Source organism: Pelodiscus sinensis, chromosome 2 (assembly GCF_052426305.1).
Source record: "Pelodiscus sinensis isolate ZL-2025 chromosome 2, ASM5242630v1, whole genome shotgun sequence".
NCBI classification, from domain to species: domain Eukaryota; kingdom Metazoa; phylum Chordata; order Testudines; family Trionychidae; genus Pelodiscus; species Pelodiscus sinensis.
Genome location: NC_143053.1, coordinates 84,730,655 through 84,752,712, shown reverse-complemented (window position 1 = coordinate 84,752,712; position 22,058 = coordinate 84,730,655). Strand labels below are relative to the sequence as shown.

Sequence of the window (22,058 nt, the reverse complement as noted above, 5' to 3'; positions counted from 1 at the left end):
CCTCATTTAAATCCAGTTATAAGGGTTTAGAAATGTTTTCTTGTCTCTTCCACTCCTCTTTGTTAGAAGACCAGTTAGTTGAATGTATTTAAAATAAGAAAACGTCTAGCTCAAAGACCAGAAAAGGGAAGATGCAACAACCACTGTATTAGAAGCAGTCTCTCAGCTCATCAGGGGATTGCTTATCGTTTTAGCATAATTCAGCACATAACATTTTTCCTCAACAGAAAACAAAGCAAAAAGATGTCACGCAAGCCTTCTTTTTCTCCTTAAGTCATGCTAAATTCTTTTAATACAAATTAGAGGATAGTTTTTATTCTCCATATAACAAGTATTTATAAAGGAAATTGTCCATAAAGGGAAAACACAGGTGATCAAAGACCTAAAACAGAATGTTATGGGTACAGATAGAAGAGTAAACACATGGATCATGAAGAATGAGTCAAACTTGCTTCAAGATACAGCTTTCACAATGTAACTTTCATACAGTTACCGCAAGGTACAGTAACTCAGTTTCTGCAGTACACAATTACTTTCATTTTAGAAGCCATCTCCCACCTGCCTTGCCCAAATCGTAAGTGTATAATAACGAAATGTGGTTCCAGTTAATTTGGATAGAAAACACAGAGATGGAAACAAGACCATGGATCCTCACATCTAAAACAAAAAAGTCAATCAGCACCAGCACCTGTAATAGCATATTTTCTGCCACAATTTGTAGAAAATGAAGAAATTTGAACAGCATTACATAGACTTGAAAGTTGAACATAATAAATATACTTAAAAGCGGTTCTGTATTATCAAGAATCACAGTAGCTGTACAACATAAATAGTATTTAACAATTTGCCAAAGTGCCCTTAATTTCCCCTTAATTTCATAATAAGATGTAATATTTCTCTTTTCACTTATGAATCTGTCTGCATCATATTTAGTGCAAATAGTTCTGAAAAGGGTTATCCAAGACACAAACTATGTATGTGGCTTTTATATACAAGAGTTAAACTTAAGAGTTTAAGACACCCAGAACTTAAAGCTCATGAAAATAATAATCCTTTTCTTACACTTTTACTTAAAAAAAAAAAAAAACACAAAACTTTTCATCTGTATTCCTACTAGTAGTGCACAGGTTTCTGAGACACCTACTGGCAGATGGTGTGAATGAAACAGCTAAAAATCCCTAAAGCTTAAACCAAATTCATCCTGGATATTTACTCCATTAGCTCCAGTGGAATTTCACCAGGGATGAAGCTGGTCCAATCTGCTTCAAGATATAGGACCTGTTCTTTACTCAGCACAGTGCATCTAAAATGAGAAAGCGCAAAATGGCTACTTTTCAGACCAAAGCTATCTTCTCTTCCAACAGACCTCCTCTCACAAGAAATGTAGAGGGTGATCGGTAAGAAAGTCTTGTAATGAGTTTTACAGATTTTCAAACAGCATTGTGCAAATTTGATGTATCTGGTCAGAAGCATTGAACTGCCTCAAGAGTATTATTTCTGTACCACATATGAATTCCCAGCACTGTAGCTTTAAACAATTTTTTCAAAGCCTGCACCCACTGTTCATTCACTTGAAATAAGCATACAGTTAATGGTAACAATAGAGCTTTTAAATAGTATCTAAATATTTTGAATTTTAATGACATTTAGAGATTATTTAATGACCATTCAAAGCAGGTTGGGGAAGCATGCTAGTTTTTACATATTGCAGCTATCCTTCCTTTCAACATTTACTTTAGTCCTTTCTGGATTTTTAATCCTCCTGTAAGTAGGAGAGAAAGATCTGCAGGGTAACACTCCTTCACTTGCAAATTTTGCCCCTATTCATTTTCATGATGTTTCACTCCTTACATCAGTTTTTCCATGAGTGCCATCTACTGGTGTGACATTGCCACAAGCTTCTAAAGTCTCTGTGTTCATGTAAGCTAACAAATAGGTTTTCTATGGGCAAAACAGTGATTGCCTTATTCATGTAAGTTATTATTGTTTGAATAGACAACTTGCTTGAGTAACAAGCAGGATTTAGGTAAACCAACTTTCTGTAGCATCACAAAACACTTCCTCTCTACAAGGAAGAAAGTAATTCTCAATACTTTTTTTTGCATTCTTTATTTATATTTTAGTTCAGACTCAAACTCCAGATTTAAAAGGTTGCTATGCCTCAGCTCCATAAGTTAGGCATTGTACAAAATATAGTATGGATTTTGTTCTGTTCAATGCATTACTCCTTTGTGTGACACTATGTTAGTTTAAAGCCAAAGATCAACTACTTCATTTCAGTCTCAATTTAAAGTGACTTGTTTCTACTATTCAAGCAAAAATATTTTGTCATTAAATAGCTGTCATTCAAAAGAAATGTCAGACTTAACTATCATCATCCACCAAGTATGGGCATGAAAGTAAAGATTTTTTGTGTAATGGTTCTTTTGGAGTCATAAAGGAGTCAACTTTTAAGGACCCAACCCCTCAGACACAAGTTCACGAGTACACAGATCATTAGTCTCTTGAAAGTGCACATGTTTAGGGAGCATAAGTATTTACAGGATTGAGCTCTGGGTTCACATCAGAATCTGTTTTATTCAGACATTTTCCCCCATGTAGAAATCTGTCCCACTTGTGACTTTAGAAAAGAGCTTCAATTTCTCCTGAAAAGTAATTAACCATCCAAACGGCATCCAAAATAAGTGACATTTCTCCATCTCTGTGAAGTATCCAAATATAACTGGATACTTTATAACCCAGTGGCTTTCCGTCACTGATCATCGATAATGGTTACAATGACATCTTGCTGTGGACTAGAACATTTTGTCCTTTATGTTATAATGTTTAGCTCCTTGAATGCCACTTCTGTTACCTCAACTCTTTGCAAATTACCATCTGAAAGCTTTGCTTTTGCTTGACTCTCATCTACACCTTTTAATGCATCTGGGATTACTGGCAAGAGATCAGGAGCTGGCTGTGAGCAGACTTCTCCATCTGCAGTAAAAGTCTCATCCTTAGCTTCGGGCTGTACATCCTTCTCATCGATTTCTGTCTCTTTACTTGTGACTGAAGCTTCAGCAATATTTTCAGATGGGTTGTCATCTTTTGCTACATATGGTGCACAATTACAGCCTGCAGTAATGTCCCCAATTTTCACCTTTGCAGCATCATTTGGAAGAACCTCAGTGACCCTCTCGCCCAAATATTGTGTATTCATGGTTTGCTCCTTATTCTCCTCTGCACTGCTACAATCTACATTAACTGAACACTCACAGTAATAGTAACCGGACTCCTGCTTCTTTTTATGCATGGCACAAAGATCAATTTGACTGAAGATCTCCGTGCCAAAAGGACTATCTTCATATTCCTTATATAGATCGGAACTAATCTTTCTGTAGCCCTAAACATTAAGGAAGGATTTTTGCATTATACATTTATTAAAAGATTAAAATGCTTCCTAGACTTTTAAAGTTTAGTAAAAACATTAAAAACTTTGATACAATATAAAAATTGAGATATTTCCCCTTCCCCCCACAGTGCAATGTTTATATGATACTAAACAAAAGGGCAGAGTGTAGAACTATTCTGGTTTTCAGTGTCAAACCATAAAGAGATGGTTGCCAAGAGTAAAATAAATACGTATACCACTATTTTTAATTTTTTTATATTTTTGGCTGAGCAAAAAATGCATACTTTTTCAAACAGATTTATTATGGGGTCATTTTCATTAGGACAATCAAAAAAAGCAGAGAAATTAGATGAAATCCAACCTACCGATAAGTTTTAAATGCTCTGTACCCTTTAAATATTTATCAAGCAATATTGCAACCACCACATTTACTAAGAGACTATTTCACAATCTCCATTATCACATTCAGGAAGGTTTCTCTCATTCTCCATAAAGTTCCTTTGGTCAATTTCATCCCATTACCACCTTGTACACACTGAATAATTCATCTCCCTCCTTGGTGTTTACACTTTACAATGGAAAGTAAATTGTACACTAGAGACAGGTTACAAACAGAGCTCAGACAGTTTCTTTCTCCTTTATTTAAAGGCAAAAAGTAGTAAAAAGACTCAACTCAGTGGCCTATTGTGAAAACAAGCTTATTTCAGCACACTAAAAGAAAGGAAAGGAAAAGCCCCAGAAGTATCAGCTCTCGGAGAGCTACTTATCGCTGTTGTTATCTTGGCAGCCAAGTTCTATTGTAGTATAAATGGAAATGTCAATATATGAAAACACTTCAAAGAACAAACGTGTTCTCCTCAGATACATACTAATAACTGACATTCCATCATGAGCTAGGGGCATCTCAATGATCTTTGAGAAATTAAAAGTTGTAAACATTTAAAAAAAAACACCACACATTTTCACCAGTGTCCCTATAGCCCCACTGGCAAAAATATGGTCTGAGTAATTTCATTGAAATTCTCTTCATGAATGGATTCAAGTATCATGATGCTAGCTCCCCTTTACAGAAACTACTTAAGAGTGTTTGAACAATTACACAGCTAAGTTCTCCTTAAAGGTTCCAATTCAGTTAGTAATAAGCTTCCAATATTTTAACCAGGATCTCCCACAAAAGTTTGTGCCTCAGCCTGTATCAAACCATATGCATCAGGGATTCATGAGCTGACAGACATGAAGGCTGGATGAACTGGTATAAAGCAGTGAGATCATCCCAACTGTCTCTTCAGCCTAATGGGGAAACTTTAATAGGGTTCCTGGGACCCCTTTGCAGAACACCAGAGAATTCCACTTACCAATATTGTACAGCCTAGCAGTCTGAAAATGCTTAAGATTAAGAGAGTGCAACATGTATGAAAATAAAGAATTCTTCAGTTTATTTTCTAAATCTACCGCAAATGGTAGCTCTGGTGCAGAAAATTTGCATCGCATGCAGCATAGGAGTGTCATGAGAATTGTAATAACAGTCTCAAAGTCACTTTGATACCAGAGCAGGAATTAGAAAGAGAGCTTATGTTAAAAATTTGGACATTACAGGCCAGACATTACAAATAAGGAGATTATATATGCACTAGGGGGCTGTGCCCCTGCTCGCTGCACTCACCAACCCCCTTCTCACAGGAGGAAGGCAATCCCAGCTCTCTTCTCCCCCCTCCGCCCCCCAGCGACTGGGGAGGGTTCGGCTGAAGCCACACCAACCCAGGTCCCTTCTCTCCCACCCACCGAGCCAAGCCAGGCCCCTTCACTCTCCCCCACTGCATCAGCCCAGTCCCCCCTCCTCTCTCCGCCTCACCAGCCTGGACCCCTTCTCTCCCTTTAACCAGCTGTGGTGCATGCTAGGCTTGGCTCTAACCCTGGAGGCTGGGGAGGTGTGGGAGTGCCTGGCCGCCCCACATGGGGCACAGCAAGGTGCAGCTAGTGCCGTGCTCATGCATTGCTCTGGGGCACTATAGCCTGCTTAGGTGGGGAAAGCAGCAGCGCACAGGGCCGCTATCCCAACCTCTCCCCCGTGCGGTCCTGCATGAGCTGCTCACCATCCCAGCCCTGCCCACAGAGCCCAGGGCCACCCGCCTGCCAGGAATGGAAGGGAAGGAGCAGATAGGTTGGTACAGGGGCTTCCCTGGGCAGCTTGGGAGTGCTCTGGTAAGCCACCGTAAGTGCAGCCTCTGGGGAGGAGGTGAGTCTCTGCAAGGGCAGCTGGACTCTGCACGGTCAGACACCGCACTCTGGCTCCCCAAGAGACTGGTAGCAGGGGAGCCCCCAAGAGCTCACTGCTGGCACATAAGCCTGGGCAGGCGAGGCCCATCAAGTCATTTAGTGTAGATTATACTTATAGGAAAGTTCAAGAAATTAAATATATGTAATAGAATTTTTTATTAAAGTGCCTGGCAAGAGAGACGTAATAGAACAGTTTTAAATTTGTAGGATTTCACTTCAAAGATTATTCATTTTACTGAATAATAACCACCCATTGTAAGTTTGAATCAGAAACTCATAAAGCTTCCATTACTCTTTCCATAACTAATTTTAATTATTTTGATTTGTAACAGTAACATTTTTCTTTGCACTAAAATGATAGTTGAATAGATGACTCAATTTTAATTTTGTTTGCAAATGTTTTTTATGAACTATAATAAAATAATAATAATAATAATAGTCATGACTTTTTTCAATAAAAAATAAAAAATTATTTAACCCTTTCATTCATCATATTCTGGTGTAAAAAGCAGTGCATTCAGATAATTTAAGAGGCAGGATTACTTATGCACAATTTGGTATCTGTAGGTAATCATGAAGTATGACTATTTTGCATGAACAAACTCTTCAAAAGATATAAAATCAGTGTGCACAGTTACCATGATTAGTAAAATTTTAAGACTTTTCCTCTGTGCATTCAATTACCAAAAATACACGTGCAATCTTGATAACTGGACATGCATTCTATTTGCAAGTAGAATTTGTATTTGTGTGCGTACAGTAGCATGGACAGACTTCTAAGTTTCTGTATTTAAAATATATTTTTTTACATTGGGTATTCCCCTCCCTAAAAAAATTCTGTTCCCTCTAGAGGCACTTAGCCAGCTAGAGATTCATGAGTCTGCTACACCCTTGGGTAAGATGTTCATGCAGTAGCAGCTCATGCATTTAGCTTCAGAGATTCAATCCCACCTGCCAACGACCAGAGTCTTTAGGCATGATGATTGTATTTGAGAAATATGATTGTGGTGTTAAAGACTGCTTTATTGCATACCCAATCAGAGCAGAGTTAAGGTTGAAAGTGCAATCTCATGCTTTGCGTTCTTCTGAACTATAAGTGTTTGTCCCTGCTTTATTAAAGCCCTTTTATAATTTCTTTTATAAACTTCAGCCTCTTAAGACACTAGGAACTAGCATCAGTTTAACTGCCTCACTCAAAGTGGAAAACAGCACTATGTTGATGGGAGAATTGCTCAGAAGGGGGAGTATCTGCACAGATGGGAGAAACCCTCCCATCAGCATAGGTAGCATCATGACAAAATGCTGCAGTGATGCCACAGCAGCAGAGTAGACAAGCCTTGAGATATCCTGGGATGTATTCTTTACTGCTCTGCCCTTTGTGAATCCACTTAACCCTTTACAAAGTAGGCGTGAAATGCTACCAAATCAGAATGGTAGCACCTAACATCAACTTTGCTCCCACATCAATCACTACATAAGGTGCTAGGCACTGTTAAAAAAAACCAAAACAGACCCACAGTAATGGAGGCACTTGCTGGATTGCTCAATATGTACTGAATGTACTAAATCAATAGCAAGACTCATTTTCTTCAGCAGAAATTACATCAGCCTTTAACATGTGAGGTGTCCCATTGACTCATTTCCTATCTACAGTTAAAGGGATTGTGATGAGAAAATGAGAGATATCTCCGTAATTTACATTAGCACAAAAATGCTGCCAAACAAATTTGCTCAGTTGACAGCCACTCATTTGGTAAGAGTTGGGTTGAATAGCATGCAGCCAACACACTCAGCCTGTGTCTTCAGTCTTTAGTTACACAACATACTATTTCCACAAGACGAGGGCTATTTGCCTGCAAAAGTGTTCAATTTAGAAAGGATAACTTTTTGATCCTCTTTCAGTGACAAAACCTTTGACAACTGCCTATGCCACAAATCTTTCTAGCCACTGGTAATATAAATATTCTTAGTTTATATGTATACTAGAGACAGAACTGGTTATAATTATTTTTCCAACTATACCTAAGAAGCACGTAAGAATCATTTGGTGTGATAGCAAAGTGGTGGTTTATTATATGAAAATTGTAATTGTAACCAGTAGATGGCATCATAATAGCTAAAACAAACTTTTGTCCTTTATTTCTTGACTTTGATATATATATATATATATATAAATATAAAGGTTGATTTCTTTCCTTCAGTCATTAGTAATGGATCAGTTCAAGATATTCTTCTCTCAGGCCCTGCTGTACCGTTACATTTTCATTCAAAAAAGGTTCTAAAAATCAGGTTAATTCTGAACATTCTCTTTCTCAGTTCTCAGATCAGAGATATTTCACATATAGAGGCCCTGATCCTCCAGTTTGAGCTGCCTATGCAAATATTTTCTTGCAGAGACTTATTGGCTTAATTGGGACTATGTTTAGGCATAAAGACGATGGGGATAAGTTGTTCTCCATGCCCACCGACAGTGGCTGCGGGTATGATAGGCAGGGGAAGGCATTGCCTTCCCAAACTGCCAGGCATGGCTACATCCACGTCGCCCCAGCATGTGTACTGTAGGCATATTGGAGGCAGAGTGTTGCTGCCCCTAGCGCCTGCCTTCCCTGGTGCTCCAGGGCCACAGGCCTTCCTCCCTCCCCATGGTGTGTGGGGCGGGGAGAGGCAGCGTTCCACTTTCCCCATGGTCCTCAGGGGCAGAACCTCGTCAGAAGAGGTGGGGTTGGGGGCTTGCCTTCCCCTCCCCCTACCTTCACCCACCACCCATATCCACTGAAAATATTGGTCTAACTTCAGGACAGGGGACTGAACTTGATGATTTCTCCAGGTTCCTTCCAGCTCTACCTTGCAATGATTCTATAACAGCAGGACTGAACGGAGGCCATCATATAGGTCCCAGGTACACTCTACATGGTGTTCCTGTGGCCAAGACCTGGTGCCATGGTCTCCGTTTTGGTTTCAGAGTTCTAGTAAATGGGACAGTTCACAACTCTCAGACTTCCTGTGTTTAAGGCTTAGATGGGCAGCATTTACACTGGTCACATTTTCAATCTTTTCTTTTAATCCATTAGGAACACTTCTGTAAATGAAATCTGAAATTCTGATCTCTGCTTGTGAGGAGCTAGGACCCTCAAGCATAGAACTACTGTGACTAGGTCTTAATCAGACCCTGAAAAAGGGACCATTCAGATAGATCAGATTATAGGATCAAGGCCTTAGATGTGTCCTACCACATGCTGAATACCATGAACTCTTCTCAGCACCTCAGGGGATTAGACCCTTAATAGACTTTCAAAACATTCATCCTACAATTGTCTTGAATTTTTTTTCTGTCGCATTACTACAGGAATGTCAACACAGATGGATGCACTAACATTCATGACTGCCAAAATAAATGTTCTATTTCTAGAAGACTTAAAAAAATCCTGAGAAATTCTGTGTCAAAAAATGAGAAGTATGTAGTAGAAAAAAATATTGTATGCTTATTAAGTTATTGAACACTAATCCTTTACAATGACATGTATATTTATTAGAATTCTTTTCCTTACTTCAAAGCTAAAGGTGCTGCTAAGCAAATTTCAGTTTTGAGATTGAAGTCCAATATGATGACTTCATATATATTCTATTTTTCTTTTGTATTAGACATCAATAGTGCCTGTATTTGTATAATTTCCCATAGAAAATTAAAAAAAACAATATTTCCAGCACACAACCATCTGTGCTAGCTTCTGATATTTTCTATCAAGCCTTGAGAGTATTTCATACACAAAAGGAAAATATCAAGTCAATCTGACATACCTGATGCAGACAAATACATGGCCACTTTTTTGTGCCATATAGCTTTTTCTGTTTTCTTTGCCCATGTACTTTTAGTATATTGGTTTGGGTTTATATAGACCTCATAAATATGAAAACTTTTCCTTGGAATTAGCAGGACAATATTCCATGGGGGTGGGGGGGAGAATAAAATAATCAGTTATTTTTCACTTTAATTGTAACTAGTGAAAAAATATGCCATGTTGCAGTAAAGATTGATCAGCACATCATATATTTGCTTGCTTCCAATTTGACATTACCCATCCCAGACAAATGTTATTCATAAGCCATTCTGTTGGCATGGGTGCAGTTCAAACAGTGATATTGGCCATGGCAGCAAAAGCAAACTATACCTTCCACAAACTACATCCCTCCACAATGAAGGAAGGACAGACGAACTGTCTCAGTTGGTTATTAACATAAATGCATCCAATATTACTCTTTTGGCCAATTTTCAAAAGCTTACTCATATCTAGGAAATAATGTATTTCATGAGTTACAATGAAGACTATTTTTCCAGAAGAAAAATCCAGGAGACGCTTTAAAACGAAGCTTAATGGGAAGAATTTCAATCAGCTTACTTACCTTCCTTCTTAATGCTGGTGCTTTGGATAGCTTCAAAAATGTAAGGTGTGGTTTGAAGTCCTTACTCCCTGTAATATCAAGACCCATATCATTGAAAGATCCCTCCACAGCCTCTGGAAAGAGTAAAAAGAGACAGTTATCTGCAGAAGAAATAATCAAATATTATTGTTCTCTTATATAAAACACCAAATATGGGCCCTGCTAGCCAAACTGCCTGGGTTTACATTTCTTCTTTTGTCTCAGTATTCAAAATAAAAATGAAATGGTAAATTAGAAATGAGCCTGAGATAAAAGCTTAGCTCTGGAGCCAAACTTTCCCTAAGTCCAAGCAACCCTATTTCCTCTCCTCCTCCTCCTGCGTGCTGAGCAGTACAGGCAGTCCCCGGGTTACGTACAAGATAGGGACTGTAGGTTTGTTCTTAAGTTGAATTTGTATGTAAGTCGGAACTGGTACATATTGTAGGGGAAACTCTAGCCAAACATTTCTCCAGAGCTCAGTTTTATTCTCCCACACCTCACTTCCCTCAGTCCTTTATTCTCAAGCTGAGGTGTCTGCTGAGGAAAGCCGCTCCGCATCTCCCTGGTCTGCTGGGGGGGAAGCAGCTAGTGCGGGGTTGCCTCACCCCGTTTGTAAGTAGGGATCCGATGCAAGTTGGATCCATGTAACCCGGGGACTGCCTGTATTTAATTTTATTCTTATAAAAACACTTGTTCCCCCCCCCCCACTGCTAAGTTTCCTTTTGCCTCTTACTCACAAACCATAAAATGAACATGTAAGGAGTGGCTGGGCAAACACTTCCAGCGCGAACACGCTCAAGTGCAGGAGAATATGCAGGGTCATGTTCACTGAAGCCCCTCTCCAAATTTTCATAGGAACAAAACCTGTTCTCAAGAGATGCACGTGGAAATGGATATGAGAACATGAAACAGGCCCAAACAGAAATGCAGTTTGTGAACATGTTAGCAAATAGTTTCCTCCACTTTTCAACCAAAAACCAGTTCTTCCACCTAGTATGTTGCAACTGCCACAGCATTGTCTTTCAGGTTTATTTGGTGGCTTATGGATTGGGCTTTGTGCAGCTACATCACAAAGGGTTCTTCAAGTCTGATCACCTTGTTGCTAATTTCATCATGAAGGTCCGTGACCGAATGACTGGATATTGAGACTGAGGCCCAGGCTGTGCTACGCAATTAGGTCAACATAAGTTGCCTTACATCAGTCTAACTTTTTAAGCATCTTTACCACAATCCAGTCAATGCAAGTCGATCACTAAACCAATGTAATAATGGCACCTCTGTGAGAAGCGTAGTGCTTAGGTTGACATGGTGTCAGTGTAAACATTGTATTGACTGTTCCGACTGTCAGCGCTCAGTGGCTGACAGCCCAGAGCCCTGCTGGTTGGGGCTAATTGATCAGGCTAGACCATTGCTATCATCTATAAGTCATTCTAACACTGAATTTCACAAACTCTAGGTTCAATTTTAAAGTGTGACAAAGCACATGTCGATTCCACTTCTGGGGAATAATCAAGATTTCTGACAAATTTAGACAACTCCACTTAACCTACTTTGAAGTAGGAGGAGTCAGTAGTTACAGAACCTTAGCTCCACTCAATTTTATTTTCCCTTGATACATGGAAGAGAATTATAACTTGTTTAAGTAGTGGCTTAATCGTGACAAAACTGAACACTTTTCTAATTTATTACCAATTAATCTTGATAGTTTCACTCTTGAGTATTACAAATTACTTGTGAAGTCTGGACAGAACAAGTACCAGTGATAAAAATTTCCTTAACAGAACCAGAGGTCTATGATTACAGATTTTTAGGGCTTCAAATTTCATGCCAGGAGACAGAGTAATGCCTCCCTAGAGGCAAACTCTAGCATAGTAGAATGAGAGCAGGGTAAAACAAATAGGAAAGGATTTGTGAAATCAAGTTCCTATGACTGAATTCCAATGAAAATTTCATTGAAAGTTCAAAATTCAAAATATTGAGCAACTCCCGTGAAAACATTCTTAAAGAAACGTGGCGTCAACAAGGACACATTGAAGCAGCTATTGCTGGTAAAAAGTCATTTGAACTTTGTATTTGAACTTTCCCACAGAGCAAGTTTTCCCTCATGCAGACTGGCCACATTCAAAGGCAGTATATTTTTTTTTAAACAGGTGTAACTATGCAAAGAAGGGAACATCTTGTTTTTCATTTCTACAACAAATTGACCAACCAAAGTAGTCCAGCCAAATACCAGTTTTTGGTAGTATTTCTGAAAGAATATACAGATACACAACTAGCTCACTAACCCTGAGTATTCAAAATACAAAAGCCAAAAATAAATATCCAAAAACGCTGTTTCCTCTTCCATCAGTTGTTCAGTCAGTCCTTTGACTCTTTTCCTTTGCCCAGATGCTCTTCCTGCTTTTCCCCAAAACCACTATCTGCAAGATGCTCAAAATTGTGGATAAAAAAAGATAACACAAAATATTACATTTCTTGAGTATTTTCTCAGTAGCAAGAACATCAGTAGGGAGTGAATAGTACAAAACCTGGCAGGCTGTCTCATGGTCAGACAGTTTTGAAGTAGTGCAGACAATCAAAGTGCAATCAGATATTTGTAAAAAGCAAGCACTGAAAGCACATGCCTGGGGTTTGCAATCAAAAATATTCTCTTATCAAGGGGGTAGAGGAAGATTTCATATAGCTGGGACTAGGTGCCAAATTTCTAGAATCTCTGAAAATACTAAGTGACCCAGGCAGAGGCTAAATGCAGGAGTCTTTAAGCAGGCCCATAGGCGGGAAATTTCAGGGAAGGATGCTTTTTTTGTAAATGTGGACTGCAAGGGTGTGAATGCACCTCCCATGGCCCCCAAATAAGCTGGGAAATCAGCCCCAGTCTTCCCAGCTGGCCAGAGCATGGGGAAGGAAGACAGGCTTATGCAGCGCGCCACTCCTGCCCTTCCCCTGCCCATCCGGAGCATGTTTACTCAGAGGACCTTTCGCAACCCTTTGTGCCTCCCCTGCATACAGGCCTGCTAAGTGTGCTATTTTAGTAATTGTTAAAGTCTTTACAATCTTTATCATTAAAAGGGAGAAGTTCCACAAAACATTCACTTGGAGCAGACCAAATTCAGTACATTTTTTCCTGTGCTAGAGCTATATGCTGGAGGTTAGTCTTGTGTAGAAGTCTTGATTGGCACCATAAATAACACTTGACCGGGGAGGAAAAAACCCCTTTGAGTGGTTTTGGGGGAAAAGCTGAAAGAGCATGTGGGCAAGGAAAAGGACTTACTGGACAACTGATGGGAAAGGGAACAGAGCATTTTTGGATATTTATTTTTGGCTTTTTGTATTTTGAGGTACTCAGGATCAGCGAGTTAGTCATTCCTTTGAAAAAAGTGGGGACTGGACAGACTGGTACATATGATTTCACCACAGGAAGCCCTTTCCCGGATACACATGTATTAATCTAAAATCAGAAGGGGATATAAGTCAGGAGGACTTTGCATAGAACAATATATGCAGTCCCTTTTCCAGTGACATTTCAAGAATATGCTATGTGCTCTGGGGAAGCAAAGGAGCATTAATTTAGATGGTGCCCAGATTGGTGGATGATTAAGTAAAAGGGGCACATGATGAGGATTTGTTGAACCCCAATCAGGATAATTTTGTCACAGATGAATGTGCCAGAAAGAGCATTACAAAAGAAACAGTTTAGATATGGTGAAATTCACTGAAGTTCTAATCCAAATGAGTGAGACAGTGTCATATTTTTAACAAAAGCACAGCTGGTTTGGTTCAAAATTATCCTCAGCTACGGCTCTATTGCAGATAATCAAGAAAGATGAAGACTACAGAGTCAGGCAAAAGGTAATGGAAAATAAAGTGGCTAATTTCATTCAGCAGAACTGCATAAAGACAGAGAAGCCAGGCTGCTTAACAGATACAGGCATTTCCCACATGTATGCAATACTGTCCACTCATTTCAGTCAGAAGAGAAAAATAATTAAAAGGGGTAAGCAGAATTACTACCATCCAAGATTTCAGAGTGTCAAAAGAATCAGGGCATATCATTTGCTCCAAAGAATATCATAAGAAATGTACTGTGTTGCTAACTTGGTTGCCTCAACAACATAGAAAAGAACTTTTCAAAGCACATACAGCTGACATTTAGGTTAGTGGACTTGTATCCTCTAATTCTTCGCTAATTGTGGAATTTTACTTCTCTCCTAAAGGGGGAATATTTTGACAATCATTTGAGCACCAGGATTAATTCTGTTGCACACATTAGAAATAATTTGTTGAAAGAAGCGGGTTTTTTGGGGAATGGGGGGGGAAGGGGAGGCTAAGTACAAGGTGGCCAAAATTAAAATAAAAGAATGCCATCATAAGTTGTTTTTCATTCTTTTAGAATTGGAAACATGGGATACTTAGACTAGACTCTGCATTGAACTTAAGAAACTTAAGGAAAGATTGAGGTCATTCTGAGTTTAGCAAACGATACTGTTTAAGTGCATCATATTACAACCCCGAAAATAAAGATTTTATACAGTTTACTAGTTTGACAAAAAAATTCTAGCCAATTTTTAGACAGAAAATGTATTCAAATGTGTACATTGTATATGATCGGCTGTAAACAAATTACTATTATGAGTATTACACTTGATCTTAGCCTAAAGCACCTAGATACTACATTTCTTCACAAACTCCACCCATACACAGCCACTGAAATACATCCACCTAATGAATGGTGAACAACTCTTACAAGCACGCTGCACTACTTGGAAGGAAAATATCAGTGTACTCCACAGGGGCAAACATCCACTCTTAAAAAAGAATTGTCATGTGATGTTTAAGGTCTGTTAAAGTGGATAGAGTGGATATATTGGAGGGCCACAGATGATAGAGCAGAATGATCCAAAAGTCACTATAGTCAGGAGAACCGTTTCTGTTCCCTGTTGTTCCTTGGGCTTGCTATGTGACCTTGAAAAGTTAACTTCTCCATGACTCAGTTTCCCAATAGTACTGGACTGAAAAAAACCCAGTCTATCCAGCCATTTCTATGCAGACTGGAAATTCCAAATTTTATGCTTAGGTTCTTAAGAAAAGCCTCTGCAGGGTACATTTTGCCACCCACCTTGTGAAGAAACCTGAAGCACAGAAGTGGGTCATAACCATCCTGGTCATTTAAACCAGCTATTTTAAACAAAGAGTAAATCTGTTTAGATACCCACCTGCAATTTTGTTGAATATGTGCTGTTGATCCTCTGACATTTTCACATAGATCACTTGGTTGTTAAATTGCCCAATCCCGTGAAAGGTCATGTTAAAAAGTTTACCCTGCAAAATGGCTTCCACTTTAGTTTTGCTTTGCTCGAGTGCCAAAATAGCCCTTAAAAATAAAATAAAGTGACTCAAAAAGGGAGATCATCTGACACCTAAATAATCATCTGGTGGGTATGACATTGGAAATGTGATTGATTGTTACAATGCATTGATTTTGGACATGGAGATCATTTCACAGAATTGCACAAAGCATGAAAGCACAACGTATTTTTACTGTAAATTTGGATACAATCATGGATTACAACTAGGAGACATGCAAGTGGTTTGTGCACCACATGATACATTACAGAATAAATTACTTTTTCAAATATTTACTGATTGATCCTATTCTAAAATTGTCTGACTTTGTTGAGAGTGCTCTATAGTGATCAAGTTAATATGTCAAACCTCTACTAAATTGCTGCTCAAGAGCTGGAAACCCCACAAAAGAATAAATGTCAACTTTTTGTGGTATGAAGGTAGATCCATACTGTTACAAAGTTTTGACTTAGTCTGTTTCCTTTCTTTCTTTTGTTAAACCAAAACAAATCCATTCTCTCACATGAAGTGCATTTTTTGAACATTGGCCCAACATTCTAAAAATCCAGGAAGGCATTCTTAAACTGCTACAAAGTCCAGTCAGTACAATTGTGGGAGATTTTACAACCTGATTCAGCCAGGTTCAAGCACCTAAGCATTCGCAGCACCATCCAAATTAGATTACCTAATTATTTAAAATTTTGCACATGCCTAGGTACCTTGCACTGAGAAACCAACACACAGTTTACATGATACATCTTTTTAAAATAATAAAATAATTGGCTTTCATATTATTTGGCGGGGGGTGGGGGGGGAAGAGGGTGTCTTAAACATTCCCTTCTCTGTGCTTGAAATCAAAATGTGCTTCTGTGACTGGCCCTAACTATGAAGCCTGGCTCTAACTCAGCTGTAAAGCAGTGGTCACCAACCAGTAGATCTTGGAGCCTCTAACAGGTGATCCTGACTAGTTTGGTCAGGAAGTTATCGAGCGCTGGCACTTCAGTTGCCCGTCCACCCATTGCTCCTCCTGCCCTCTGACTTGATGCCCCTCTGGGAGCCTCCTGCTTGCTGTGCAGGCTGTGGGAGGGAGAAGAGGGGGATGCGGATGTCAGGGTGCCCCTCCTCCCCCCACTTCTGTACCCTATCACCATACAGACAGAAAGGGAAGGGAGGGAGCTTGGCAATTCAAATCTCTCACTCTCACACCGTGTGTGTGTGTCTGTCATTCTCACAAACACACATTGTCCTTCACTCTCATCTCCTGAGCCAATACATCCATGGGTGGTTGTTGTTACTCCTCTTACTGCTTGCAAAGTGTTTTATTTTTTATATATGACTGGTCTGTGCATTTCATAGATTTCCTTTCTCGCTTGCTCTTAAATTTAATTATTTGAGTAGTGAGTTCTAAAATGCCTAACCTGCTGTGGCTGGAGCAATTTCCCTTGCAGTAATTGCTGCTCCTGGAAGTGGCTGGCATGTCCCTAAAGCCCCTGAGAAAGGCAGAGCAGGGAGGAGGGGGGTTTCCACTCACTGTCCTTGTCTGCAGACACTACTCCTGCAGCTTCCATTGATCAATACTGGGGAACTATGGCCAGTAGAAGCTGTGGGCTCAGTGCCTGTAGATGAGGGGCAGCACATGGTGCCATGCAGCCATTGCTGTTCATGCCAGCTGCTTTCAGGAGTGGTGCAGGGCCAGGGCAGGAGTAAGCCTGCCTTAACCTCACTGCTCCACCACCCAGAAGCCATCTCAATTAAGTAGTGCCCAACCAGAGCCTGCTTTCTGAACCCCTGTCCCAGTCCTGAACCCCCAATCTCCTGCACCAGATGTGAGTACCCCTTCCCAGAGTTTGCACCCTAAAACCACTCCTGGACCCAATTCCCCATCCTGGGCTAAGCCCGGAGCCCCTCCCACACTCTGAAGCCTTTGGCCCAAGACCAGAGCCTGTATCCCTACTCCCTACACCAGCCTGGAGAAAGTGAGTGAGGTTCAGGGAGGAAGGGGGATGGAGTGAGCAGGGTGAGGCCTCAGAGAAGAAGTAGAGCAGAGGCAGGGCCTAAAAGAAAGGACGGGAAGGAAGTGGGGCAAGAGTATTTGGGTTTGAGGTAGATCTTACATTGCACTTAAATTGAAAAAGTGATCATGTGGTTAAAAAGGTTGGAGACCACTGCTGGATAGAATCAGGTTTTTAACTCTGGTGATCCCTGGTTCAATTCCTGATGTGTCAGCCAAGACAAAGCATTACATACTTACATTATGATTTCTGAGGAACATTTAATTATTGTTTACGGTGACTTATTATAGCCCCACTTAATATTAATATTATGGGACACTGCACCATATGCAAACACCACGTCAACCAAATTCATTTTATTGAATAAAAATTAGTTAAGTAACATTATACAAAGCTAGGATAGGTTGTGCAATCCATCGTACAGTGTGTCTGTGTGCACACTAAGCCCATTAGGAAAGCATTTTCTGTGCCTATATAAAGGCTACTTCAGTATTACTTTATGAATCTCAAAAGCCACTAATCCATATTATAGACAGTCTTCAATATTACATGAAGTCTATTTTCCCCAATCATAATGGCATAAAAGCTGCTTCTCTGTGGCTCATTAGGATCCAGCAGATCTTTTACAGGGAAGCAGCAAAAGCCCTTTGCAGAAGATTCTGCACCCTTATCAACCACCAGTATTGCAGTGACCCATCCTTCAGATTACATGATCTGCCCTTCACTAGCAATACAATGGGATTTGCTAGTGAGATTTCTGCAACAGAGCAAGACATGTCCTCTCCCAAGGACTGGGTTTGCTGCTTCAAATACATCATTTGGCATGAGGAGTGAAATACTAAACCTAGCAAATTAAACAGTCTTTTGTGCAACGAATGCAGAATATTTGCTGCAGGAATTGGACCTGCTTAGTCCATCTTTATAGACAAACAGACAAAGGATGGAGGGAACTAGGCAAGAAAGATAAGCTTTTCAATAGCAATGCATGTTATATTTATATTATGGGCACATGTCCATTCTATTCTAAGGTTCATTAGTACTACTTAACTCCAATCACTTCTGGAACTGTCTGATTCATATTTTCATTATCTCTTTCCACAACCCTCTTATCTTCTTGGAGAACAGCCTGCCCTGACAGCAGCAATAGCAGAAACTTGTTATTACTGATATATACTATGTAATCTATTCCCTTGCAATAATAGAGGAGCATTCACATCTCTCCTCTCAGTCTCCCTCCTTTCCCACTCTGCCAAAAAAACAAACAAACAATACTAATTAAGAAGCTCATTTCAGTGAAATAGATGCATGATGTGCCTTTGGGTCTGATACACCTTGGGGAAGCATAAAAAGCCTAATATGCTACATATAAATAGACAAAAAGACTGGTTTGATACAGAAGACCATTGGTGATTCACTACTCTGTGTCAGCAGCCCTTGTCAGGCCAGACATACTATACCTAATATATTGTTGTCTTAATCTGTATATAAAAGGTGGCATGCAAGATTTCACTGGAAAACTAATAACTCATTTGTCATTAACATTCTTGCATGATGTATGCACAGGGTGGTTGCAAAGAGTTAGCAAGATAGTGCTAGAATTAGGCTTTCAAAATGATCTTGGCAAGCAATGCAATATGCACAATCTGCCATAAACAAAGGAATGTCTGTCTGTGTCATCAGGCAGTGACAATGATGGTCCATTTACATATAAGGTAAACAGAGCCATTAAGCTTGGAGAAGTCAGAAAGCATCTTCTTTCCTGTAGGACAAACTTTATGTGGATTAGAAAAACAGGGAGACTGAACCTTAGATTATAAGCAATTGAATCAACTGATTGTATAAAATATTACTGTATTCTAAATATGTATCAAGTAAGGTCTTTTCTGAATGCTAGTGACAGAGTGGTAGCTAACATCTTTGCACAATGTATGTACAAGGAAATATGAATGCTTAATGTTACTCTGCTTTAAAGTCTGTGGCCAAACATAGGGAAAAACAGATTTTCTCTAAGAGAAGGAGGGAAGGCAGCTGTCTCTCCAGTCAAATTAAGCAAAACATGACCAAAAACAATAGAAGGCCCCTTTACATACAAATCAAAAGGTGGATGGGCAGTCCATGGGAAGAGAACAGCAGCATGAGATCAAACTGTTTTCTAGGTAGATTAATTAAGTTTGGGAAGACATGGGGAGAGAGAAGCCATCTTGGCATCTATTGCTAGACACACAGGAGCCAGAGGTTTTGCACGCTGAGAAAAATGGGCTTTATTATTTCTTTGAGTGCACCAAGAAAAAGCTGCACACTTCAGGTCAGATGATTTTGGGGAAATTCAGGATTATAGGCATGTCTACACTAGGAAACTATTTCAAAAGAATTGAAACAATGTAATAACTCCTGAAATAAAATTGAAATAGTGTTCCCCCACTATGGGAAAGCCTTGAAATTATTCCAAGGCAGGCCTTGTTAATGTGGACACGCTACCTTGACTCAGGAAGCACTGGAGAGGAATTAACTTGAATTACGCTGGGGAGTGGTGCTACGGGGTCCACAGGCCCACCCCGCCCTGGGCAGCCCCGTTGCCCCAGTTGCCATCCCGGACGGTCCCAGTCTCCGTGACGCGGCGCCTGGTCAACCCTCCCTTCGTTCACCCAGACGATCCCTCGAGTGAGGAGGTGAGGGGGGTCCGGGCCCTCCCTCTCTCCAGACCCCAGCCCAGGGCCCCAAGGCGGGAGAGATGCTCCTCTCTCCCCCAACCTGGCTGATGGGGCACGGAGCCGCAACGCATCAGCCCTCAGGCTCCAGTACACCCGCCCTGGGCTGCTTCCTCACGCCCTCACTCATCCGCTCACCGGCCGGCTTGTCCCGCTGCCTCCTCGTGCCTCTCAGTCCCTTCCTCCGACGTCCTCCTCCTCCCCTCCCCCTCTTCCTCTGCCTCTGCTGGTTTTATACCTGGGGAGGGTGCCGCCCCCGCCCATCCAGAGCATCCACACCTGCATTCACCCGCAGTTCCAGCTTCTCCTCCCCAGCTGTTTCCACTCACCCCCGGCATCCTCCTTGCCTCCAGCAGCAGTGGGGAATCGGGCAGGCTGGGAGCATCTGCGGGGCCGCCTGCCCCGAGGCTGGTAGGGTGGCGTTCCTCCCCCGTTACCCCTGCCGACTTTAGCGTGGGGGGTCCTTCTCCCGCGGTGCTCGGGACCGCGTTCGTGGAGCTGCCGGCCAGGTGGCGCGTCCCGGCTACCCCGCCGACCACATCCCCGGCGGCGGCGGGGCAAGCCGCGGCACTCCTTTCTGCCCCGCGGGGGGGGGCACCCTCGGTGCGGGGTTGCCTCACCTCGTCACCCCCCCCCCCCCCACGCTGCTCGGGGCAGCGCTGGCTAAACCGCCTGCTGAGTGGCGCGTCCCGGCTACCCCGCCGACCGCGTCCTCGGCAGCAGCGAGAAAAGCCGCGCCGCTTTTCTCTGCCTCACTGGGGGGGGGGCACCTTTAGTGCGGGGTTGCCTCACCCCGTCACAAGTGGTTATTTCGAAATAGTGTGGATGCTCTGGTGCTGCCTACGTGATTTCAAAATAGCTATTTTGAAATTAGCGTTATTCCCCAAGGGAAGCAGGAGTAAAGATTTCAAAATAAGCAGCCCATTATTTCAAAATCATGGGCTTGGTAGTGTGAATGCTCTGCTTATAAATTCTACCTCAGGGGGGTTATTTCAAATAATGCCCCAGTGCAGACCAGGGCTATGAGTATGTTAGGGTCACCACTGCAAAAGTTCACTGGATAATAGAGAGGGACTGCTGTGTTGTAGTCAGGCTGCTGTGGTCAGGGAGGTGAATGAAAGCTGCATCGCACATGCCCATGAGGATACTGCCTATGTCCACTTCGTAGGATAAGAAAGCAGGTAGCGATACCACCTGTCACTGGTTTGGTTTGGATTAGATTATACCCCGGAACACAACACTGGGTTTTCAGGCCCAATAGATTTGCTTCCAATCTTGTTTTGTCAACTGAGTTAGCTTAACTAGACTGAACATCCTCCCTTATGCCAATGTAGATCCTGTTTAACACCTTCTGGTTCATAAGAGTTAGTTATATCAAAGCCCTAATGTTCAGATTAGAGTAATTAACCTTGGCTTCCCTCAGGAAGCAAACAGGTAAGGACTTCCCTTTAGACCAGTTCCTACTTCCACCAAGCTCAAATCTTTCAGCTAGGCCTTAGATACCTGGGAGCTTGCCCCCGCATAGCTTTTAACCTACAATTAGTTATTTTCCCCAACAATGAATGTTCAAAGTTGTCTTACAGCTAGTAAATATATAAAGTTAGTCCCTTTTAAGCTGCAATAACCACATTTCAATTTTTTCTCTTCCTTTTCCAATGTTTTATAAAATACCAAGATATCCTAGTTGTCAAGGCTTTCCAGTTACTACAAGTATACACCTCTTTTCAACAGTCTGTGGTTGCTATACAACTTCCATGAGTTTTTCTGTACAAATAAATCTACATTCTTCCTTAATTTAACTCTATAGGAAAGGATAAAAAAAATAGTATGGTTAATACTGATGCGGCTCACTTTCTACCTCTTGATGACTGTGCATATTAACTATCATTAATTTTAAAAAATCTAGTC

General features: G+C 41.0%; 1 protein-coding gene across 2 annotated transcripts in view; it reads right to left on the bottom strand.

Annotated features, from left to right (window-relative positions):
- Nucleotides 1-257: 257 nt before the first annotated feature.
- Nucleotides 258-22,058, bottom strand: part of LOC142827113 (uncharacterized) — a 50,494-nt gene continuing 28,693 nt past the window's right edge. For both annotated transcript variants that reach the window (XM_075920942.2, XM_075920943.2), the window contains 3 exons: nt 15,301-15,458; nt 10,070-10,182; nt 258-3,382 (listed from right to left, as the gene is read on the bottom strand). In XM_075920942.2, coding sequence (XP_075777057.2) covers nt 2,813-3,382; nt 10,070-10,182; nt 15,301-15,458 — 841 coding nt within the window. In that variant the 3' untranslated portion in view covers nt 258-2,812. The remainder of the gene's footprint in view (nt 3,383-10,069; nt 10,183-15,300; nt 15,459-22,058) is intronic.